Genomic DNA, 10,149 nt, shown 5'->3' with positions numbered 1-10,149 from the left:
TGCTGATCTTATATGAAACAATAGGCATTTTAGGATCCAGTCTTCTGAGTAACGCATTGTTTTTTTATTTTGATGCTTAGATGCTTTAAAAATTTCTTGGACAACAACTCTATAAGACTCTGGTAAGTTCTGATCATTAAATGAATCAATATTTTTCATTTTATTTTTACAATCATGTAGTTCATATTCTAATAATTTTAAACTATTTTCTGCACTATTTTGTTTCTTACGACAATTATACATGGATTTACGAAGGGATAATAACTTTGATTTACTGTGTGGACTAACTTGCATGTTTATTCTTTTCTTATATTTAATCAAGTTTTCTGATCTAGAGACTGATTTTCTATAAGAGTTTTGCCTTTCGTTGGTTTTAATTCGTTTACAAAATGAACATAATGTATTTACTGTTTCAGATACATTATCTAATAATAATGAACATTTTGTATGACGAACTGTTCCAAAAATATCTTTAGTGTAAGGACTTGTACTTACTGAGGACAATAAAATATTATTAAAACCTTTACATACTGGCTGTTTTTCTATATTCATAATTGTTTTGGACAGTACTTCTGTTGATTTTATAATAGACGAGTAGGTAGCATATTTTTTCCCAACAACAATTACTTCAATATTTAGATTACTATATAGTATGATTTGTTTATAAGGTACAACCATTTACAAATGGTCTGAAAACATAAAAGAAGAAAATGCCACAACATTCATATTGCCATTAATCATTTTTTGATAACTATAATTGGTCGGTAATGAAAAACTATGAAGGTTATTGTAAATTTTAAGAAAAATATCTGTTTCAGTCTCAATCATTGGATTTTGATGGATTATTGGAGATATAATTGAATTATTATACCCAGAATCAGTGTCTAATGAAAATACATTATCTTGAATTATAGTACCCGAAGATGCATGTTGTGGTATGTCTACAGAAGTATTTAACTGCAAAACATAATTATAATTATTTTTTATATAAATAACAAAATTATTAAGTAGTTAAATTATTGGTGTTTGAACACACACACATATGCAATACACATGTACTTCCCTGTTGTTACTATATTAAAGTTCTAACCTTATCATTTGAATCATTTTTATGTATTTTATTCTTGTGTGCAGAATATGTTATTGGAGTAGAACTTCTCTTAAGTGTTAAATGCCATGGTTCAGAATTATTTATATCGGCTGATGGTAACATATCCTCATTGAATGTAATATTGTTTTTAAAAGAATGTTCTAAATTATTCCCCATGATATCAATCTTAAATAAAATAATTAATCTAGTATTTACCTACTCAATATATTTAAGTTATTTCTCTGAAATTTTATACCTGTGGTATAGCATCTGGTTTCAAATTTTTACGTTCCCTCTGTAGCTTAATAATAAGAAAAATAAAATAAAATAAGTTGTGATCTACTTATTCTATAAATTAAAAAATATAAATATAAACCTACTGTAGTCATACAATTTCCTACGATATCGCTAGATTTGAAATGTTTTTCACATAGCCTATGTGAAATTTTATTTACATAATTTATATTAATGGTCTGTAATAATGAAACCCATTTATCAAAAACAATTTTTTCTTTTGGAAATCCAAATCTACAATTAATTGAACAAATTACAATTTAATAATTAAAATTGTATAGGTATAGTACTCATACATTGTAACGTCACAGAATTTTAGGCCCTATTATTATACGAAACCAATGGGTACACCTATTACCTACAATATAAAATGAGCACACCTGTCGGTCCGTGACCATCCCAGTATTAATAGCGCGCCCGCGATTACCACTATGTTATGTAATAAATGATCCCCGACCTCCCCGCCTGCAGCAGTGTTCACCGTAGTCACCACAGCATGCCGCCATCGGCTGCCGTCGGCGCCTCTGTCGCGTCCGTCGGTGCGCTCGCCGCAGTACAATTATCTCAATTAATCTATATATTGTAAAAGTCCCGCAATACGCCTACCCTGACTTTTCCCACTGCGACATCATTTGCGACAACAGCGGCCAGCGACCGGACACCGTTCGACACCATTTTTTTTTTCTTCTTCTCACCAACGTCTCCTGGACACCACGTCTCTGTCAAGACGCGCCGGTTCTCGTTCTCTCGTGTTACGCAACCTCGTGTCCACGACCAGTCTATTGAGTTTTTCATTATTGTCCAACGCTGTCAACGCCTGTTATGATGGGCTAAGCAAAACCACGGGCCCGATGTCGGTTGAAGCTGCCGTCGTTCCAGTGCCCGACGCCGATGGGCCATGTCGACCACGTGCGTGTCGATGGTCAACAGGCCAGCTCATCACAGCCGTCGGTCACTAATACCTGACCAACATCGTCAACCAGCCACTCAGCTCAAGTCATCACTTCAACGCGTAATATGTATCACACCATTCCCCCCAAAACCCTTGTCACCTGATAATAATATATACGATATTTGTTAGACATGCGTCCTATCGCTCCTCTCATTCCGATTACCGTCCCTAGCGATATGCAGGGCGGTAACCCAATGGTTGGCGAGGTAACTCGGTGAACAATATATATATATTAGTATTCCGCCGAACCTCGTGGGCCGATCCGTGGTTTCGTTTCGTCCCTATATCTATATTTCCTAATGTTTGTCACGTGCCAAATTATATACTAAAACTGTGTATGCCAAATTATATACTAAAACTGTGTATGCCAAATTATATACTAAAACTGTGTATGCCAAATTATATACTAAACTGTATACCAAATTATTATATTCCCCATGGTAATTCTGTGTGCGAGAGCCACCTCCAATTTATAAATTTATTAACTATTATATTATGTAAAATATATTCCCCATCATTACCCTAAAACCTCATGTTTTCTTTATTTATTAGTGCTTTATCACTATTTATTATGTTATATTTTTTGTCTCCCCTTATAAATGAATCTTTGGCGTTCATTCGTCACTGCGTGTATCAAAGCCTGTGAGTTCCACCGACTTGGCCCTTGGGTCATCACGCGGTGCGGCTCACAGGTCATGAGTAAAGTGTTCCCCTTTACTCATGGGTGGTTTATTGGGACCTTAAAAGCCCGTAATCTCACAACATATTCCCTACAACTGTCTTATTAATGATTAAATGTATAATTTTAATACTACTTACGAAGAAATGTTTTGTCCCTTTTTTGAACCACAATTGGGAAACAACAAAACGGTACCATATTTAATTAAGTTACAAAGGAAAGTTAATAGGATAAAATAATAGAATAGGAATAATTAATAATTAATTTACTAACTATAACATTTTATTTTATGGATGTATCAATGTATCATACTATCATTTATTATGCAAAATATAAATAAAAAGGTTAAATATATTTATATTGCTGATGTATAAAATGCATACAATATTATTAGAATATAAATTATTATATAATATTATGAATGCTGATCCAAATAATATGTATTTAAAAATAAACAAATTAGTTGCTTAATTGGTCACTAGATGTCGACGTAGTTCATAGTGGGCCCAAAGCGTGACACTAATTTTCTGAAGGCTTATATAGTTATCAGCGTCCGTGGCCAGTCCCGTATATACGTCCGTGATAATAGGTATCATACTTTGTGACGTATGTCACGCTGTTCATGAATTGCATTAACCTGCATTATGATATTAAACTATCAGTTGTGCGAAAACGTATTTTTAGTATGGTTTGTGGGGCTAGGGAAACGTCATATTAGGAAGTGTTAGAAGTAGTATAAATTATTGTAAATAATAAAAATAACATAAATACATATTAATAATAATTGTTATAATAATAAACTCAAAAATGATAACTGAAACGTACACCTGCACGCAGTGTTGCCCTAAACGGGTTGTTTAACATGCGGCACTTATGATAATAATTGTGTATTATAGACTATTATAGTGGTAAATAACTATGAATATTATAATTGTACTACTTATGTAAATCAATACAATATTCAAGTAGGTACTAGGTAGGTGATATTTATTAAGATTATATTTCAGAGGTGGAAAACTGTTTTTGCAAAATTAGTTACCATTAATTGGTTAACAATAATTATTTGAACAATGTTATATAGAAGATAAAATTCCGTACTAAATATCTGCATAGAAATTTTTTCGGAAAACGCAATTTTAGTGTGGTGGGGGGGCTGGGGAAACGTCATATTAGGAAAATGTGTTTTTCGGTTGTAAGGAATTTTCCGAAATTTTCGCAAATGGTCGTACAAATTCGTACGAATTTCGTACTAAATATCTGCATAGAAATTTTTTCGGAAAACGTAATTTTAGTGTGGTGGGGGGGGGGGCTGGGGAAACGTCATATTAGGAAAATGCGTTTTTCGGTTGTAAGGAATTTTCTAAAATTTTCGCAAATGGTCGTACAAATTCGTACAAATTCCATACTAAATATCTGCATAGAAATTTTATATAAATAGATAATTTTAGAAACGGGGGGGCTGGCGAAACGTTTCTATAGCCCCCCACTCGAATTCTTGTATGGTTCTGAAAATAAAATCGTACAAATTTAGGTGTTTATCTTACAAATTCGTACAAATTCAGTACAAAATATTGGCCAAAAAAAAATTGCAAAAATACAATGTGGGGGGGCTGGGGAAACGTACGTTACAATTATATTAATGTTTATTTTCTGTAGGTAGAGTAGTAGTCATCATTACAAAATCCACCGTGTTTAAAATCTTGGTGTGGCCAGCTTCCGTTTCAATGCTTTTAACTTACGTACGGGCCACACCAAGTGCTAAAAGGAAAGAGATATATGCCAGTAATAAGTATAACCATCAACAGTTAGAATAAGGGAAAGGAAAAGGGGCAAGACATTGGAAGATCACGCGGTGCACAAGCAACAACTCCACTTGGCCTGCCTAACCCGAGATGCATAAGTATGACCGGCAACAAGCCAGAGATCAACAGTTCCCGACCGATCTAATATGTGATATCGAGGAGACGGTAGAGATATCTCAACATACCCACGTCTCCAGAATATCGCATATTACGATCGGCTAAGGAAGTTGACGCCGTCTACGACCACCAGCAGCAGCAGCTTCCAACAGCGACCACCAGCAGCAGCCACCAACAACAACGCAGAGCAGTACACGCCAAGGACCAGTAAGTCCATTCACACCTACTTAATCCTTGTGCACGGACTACGGAACACCACCGTAGCAATACCGGCACAATTAACCCACTGTCCCTATCCTTGTGTACGGACTACGGAATACCACCGTAGCAATTCCGGCACAACCAACTCACTGTCCTTATCCTTGTGTACGTTATGGTCTGTTGGTTACAGTACAATCATATTATTATACAAAATATCACCATCTTATATCACTTGTAATACTTGACTTTTTATTATACGCTGTAAAGCAATAATTATTAAAAAATAAAAGAAAATAATGTATATCTCTTGTAAATCACTTAAATAAAGTAACTGAATTCGACAAAGCAAATTGAATCATTTTGTCGTCCCGTTACAATTTATGGGTTTTGATTTTTCGTCATACATAACAGTAGGAGATTCTTGTCTTACTGAAGATAAAAAAAAAACAATTATTGAAATAATATATAGATATTGAGTTGTAATAAAAAATTATAATAATGAAACATTAAAATTACCCGCAGAAAACAAAGATTGTGAATGATCATCAACATCACCAACATACTTAAAAGCAGGAGTTGAAGGTTTTTCAATCAATGTTTCTGTGAAAATATAGTAAATTAACTAATATTATTGTTAAATAACATACATACAAAATTATTTTTCATAGGTTCTTTTCAAGTATTGAAAAAAAAAATACTAGATATTTAAATATACTATGCTATATACCTAACAAATTTACTCCAGATTCAGCTACAGAGGGTTTTAATGGAGACCAACCATTAAAACGTTTCTTTGTAGTATCATTTTCATAGCTCTTTTTTTTTAATATCATTGATTTACTAGGACCTATATTATGCTCTATATCTGAAAGACAAATATGTAATGAGTATAGACTCAACAACTATAAATTAATTCAAATCGTTATATATTCATTTTACCTGAAATTAAACTAGGTATATCATCATCAGCAGATTGTTCTCTTTTTACACCATATAAAAATAAATTACAAGCAATATAGTATAGTAGAACTATTACTGATTTTTAGATTACAATATAATGTTGTATACAATAAAAAAAATAATATACAATATTCAAATTACTCTTTACCTTGTATTAATAATAATAACACAATTTTAATAAAATTTAATTATATAGTATACAATATAGGTAATATGTATAATATTATAACTACCTACATAATATAGTTTTCGATACAATTGTTATGAAAATCTTACATGAATATTTACTACAACTGACAAATTTGAATATTATAGGTATAGGTTTTGTAATTTTAAATCTTACCTGATTCAGAGCTTGAATTATTGAATAAAGTTTGTTTATTTTTCTTTAACCTTTTTGATATTTTATGATCATTTTCATCAGCACCAGATGGGAGATCTGATCTGCATTTGGCCAATTCACATTTCCTCTGGGCATGTGCAAAATTATCTAGAGGTTAAATAAATGATAAAACATATTAATGTAAGCACTATGCAATTAATCCATATTTATATCAGTTGTTAGCTAAAATAATATTTAAAGGTATCTATAACATTTTCAGACCTAATAAAAACTGAACAAATAATTCAAAATGAAAGATAATATAATCCTTCAACGTGATTTGACTAAGTTGTTGACCGCAGGTGGTCTAGAACTCAAGAAATGGGTGAGTAACTGCGCAGATGTTCTTCGAGATATTCCTGTGGAAGACAGAGTTATGGAATCATCTTTTGACCCAAAGGATCACTGCTCCGTCAAAATCCTTGGTTTGCATTGGGACCCCGTGAGAGACATATTTAGTTATCATAGTGAGCCCTTCACTTCTACTCCAACGAAGCGGTCAGTGTTGTCTGCGATAGCAAAAATTTACGATCCACTCGGAGTCTTGTGTCCTATCACCTTTTGGGCAAAATGCTTTATGCAACAGTTGTGGAAAAGTGGTTATGATTGGGATCAGCCCATATCTGCCGAACTGGCTTCATCTTGGAAAACGTTTTCATCTGAACTCCCGAGTGTATCCTCCGTCAACGTACAAAGATATATTCCCATTGAACAGTCATCGAATGTAACGCTCCTAGGCTTTTCCGACGCGTCCCTCAGTGGGTACGCTTCAGTTGTATACCTTCGCCTGGAGTACAGCTCGATGCCTCCGACTGTACATCTCATTACCGCCAGATCTAAAGTTGCACCATTGAAGTCGGGACGCACTGATGAAGCGTTATCGATTCCGAGGCTGGAACTTTGTGGGGCGCTATTACTCGCACAAACGCTACATCGTGTCCAAACAACCCTGGATTCGAAGATAAACATTCAAGATATTCATGCATGGACTGATTCCACCGTCGTATTGTCTTGGCTAACCTCTCAGCAGGTAGATTTCAAAATTTTCGTGACGAACCGCCTAAAGAAGATTTCTGAGTTGCTACCAAATTGCCAATGGCATCATGTTTCCACCCATTATAATCCCGCGGATTGCGCTTCCAGAGGCATGTTCCCGAATGAAGCTCTCTCTCACAACTTATATTGGAATGGACTTGAATTGTTGAAACAACCAGTCCAGCATTGGGCTTCAACAGATTTCAGTGTAATGCCAAGTGATCAGTTGCCAGAACGAAAACCCACCCCAGATGCGATTCATCTTGTCAGTATACAGTATTATGACAACAGCTGGCTAGAACGGTTTTCGACCTTTACGCGTCTCCGACGAGTTCTCGTCCATATCCTTCGTTACTTTACTAAACTCCGCCGTAAGCCTGCTTACACAGGTTACATCCGTTATTCAGAATTAGAAGACGCTTTGAAGGTACTTGTCAAGATAACCCAAGCTCAAGAATTCCCTTCCATCTTCAAAGGGCTTGATTCGTCCAAGAACGAAGCGATTCCAGTGTCGTTAGCGCGTCTGTCTCCATTTATAGATGCGGACGGAATCATTCGTGTAGTAGGTCGTCTTCGGCATGCTAATATCCACGAGAATCGTAAATACCCTATCTTGTTACCAAAATCTTGTGTCCTTACAACCTTACTCGTTCGCCATTTCCACATCAATTATCTTCACGCAGGACCACAATTAGTTGCCTCGCTCTTAGCCGCACGTTTCTGGGTTATATCTAGCCGTTCGGTCATACGACTTATAACGTTTAAGTGCGTAACATGTGCAACACATAGAGCTACCATTCCGTCGCCGATTATGGGAGACCTTCCAAAATCAAGGACTCAGTCAGTACGACCATTCAGCAATGTAGGCATAGATTACGCTGGCCCTCTTATTATAAAGCAAGGAAAACGTCGAAACGCTCAAGGGACTAAGTGTTACTTAGCAATTTTCGTGTGTATGGCAGTCAAGGCTGTTCATATAGAAATTGTGTCCGACTTATCAACCCCCGCGTTTGTTGCCGCGTTACATCGCTTCACGTCTCGGCGAGGTGTTCCAGTTAATATCTATTCCGATTGCGGAACCAATTTTCAAGGTGCGGACAATATCCTACGTTCTCAACTACAAGATCCAGCTGCTCGCAATCTCTTCTCAAATGTCATACCATGTCAATGGCATTTCAACCCTCCAGCTGCCCCTCACTTTGGGGGATTGTGGGAGGCAGCCGTGAAATCAGCCAAATTTCACTTAAAGCGAGTCATTGGTAGTCAAATACTCACATTCGAAGAAATGACTACATTGGCACATCGAATTGAAGCGGTACTCAACTCCAGGCCGATCACCCCATTTTCTACGGATCCAAACGACTTGCGTGCCCTCACTCCTGGCGACTTTCTTATCGGTTGTCCTATAGTTGCGCTACCGGAGCCAGATTTAACCCAAACGCCGATAAACCGCCTAACGCGATGGCAGTTATTGAGTCAGCTTCAACAGTCATTTTGGAACCGCTGGTCCGGGGAATATTTGGCTACATTACAGGGAAGGTCAAAATGGTACCGCAAGCAAGTGAACCTCAGAGTCGGAGATCTAGTCTTAATGCGTCGTCCGAATGTCCCTCCAACAGCATGGAAAATGGGACGTGTTGTGAACACTCATCCAGGTGTGGATGGAGTGGTGAGGGTAGTGACTATTCGAACTCAGGATGGGATATATAAACGACCAGTTGTCCAACTAGCAATTATTCCCGGAGAAGATGATCCAAACGCTCACTCGTCCTCCATGTGATTTTTCCTTAAAATTACTTCTTCCTTTAAATATCAAATAACTGTATATAATCATATCGTACCTTTAAGTTTAAGTCTAGTAAATAAGTTTCTCTCTACATCTACATCAACGTGGGCCTGTCCACCAGCATACCCGGGATTTCACGGATCACACTTTGGAAGCCTACGTCTTCCAAGGGGGGAGAATGTTGCCGCCGCACAACATGCGATAAAGTTGGTTCGCTATATTCCGCACTGGACGGTGCCATCGTCGAGTTACCAGCGTTGCACAAAATGACACACGGTTGCCGGTGTGGCGTATCACGAGGCCTGTTATCACTGAAAGTTGTTGTTGTTGTAGTTCATATGGCCGTTGGAAAAAAAAAGATCGTTTCTTTCTGTACCGTAATGTCCGTCGTCCGTTCACCCCCTTTTTTGCACATAATATAATCTGCGAAAATAGTCTTAAGCGATTTTTTCCGATTTATGTGCGTTCGCGTGTGCGCCTCCGTTGCCGTCATCACCCCGCGTCGCCGTCGTGTTAGTTCGTCGACGTATATTGTGCGACCGCTCGTATTGCGCGTACTGTTCGCCAACACGAGTTTCGTCGTCGTACGAATACATCGTTCGCACTGTATTAACTGTCGACAATCGACATAATACACATTGATTGTTCGTGACGCGCGTATTATTCGCTTCCACGAACTTTTCAACTGATCAGCGGGCCGGAGCTTAACTGCGCACGCATTTCTCGTCGCCGTCGTGTTAGTTCATCGACGTATATTGTGCGACCGCTCGTATTGCGCGTACTGTTCGCCAACACTAGTTTCGCCGTCGTACGAATACATCGTTCGCACTGTGTTAACTGTCGACAATCGA

The 10,149-nt window shown here is 37.1% G+C and overlaps 1 protein-coding gene across 1 annotated transcript; it reads left to right on the top strand.

The window, feature by feature from the left end:
* The first annotated feature begins 6,727 nt into the window (after nt 1-6,727).
* Nucleotides 6,728-9,292, top strand: LOC149063166 (uncharacterized). Its single transcript, XM_089215543.1, has one exon. It carries the CDS (start codon nt 6,728-6,730, stop codon nt 9,290-9,292), a length of 2,565 nt encoding a protein of 854 aa, XP_089071669.1.
* The last annotated feature ends 857 nt before the right edge of the window (nt 9,293-10,149 follow it).

This window comes from Diuraphis noxia, unplaced genomic scaffold (genome assembly GCF_037042655.1).
Source record: "Diuraphis noxia isolate RWA-SAM2 unplaced genomic scaffold, SU_Dnox_SAM2 contig0001, whole genome shotgun sequence".
NCBI lineage: Eukaryota > Metazoa > Arthropoda > Insecta > Hemiptera > Aphididae > Diuraphis > Diuraphis noxia.
The sequence above is the reverse complement of the archived record's forward strand: the minus strand, read 5'-3'. Positions and strand labels throughout refer to the sequence as shown.

Coding starts and splice junctions, on each gene's coding strand:
- LOC149063166 (XM_089215543.1), top strand. CDS start 6,728: ATGAAAGATAATATAATCCTTCAACGTGATTTGACTAAGTTGTTGACC.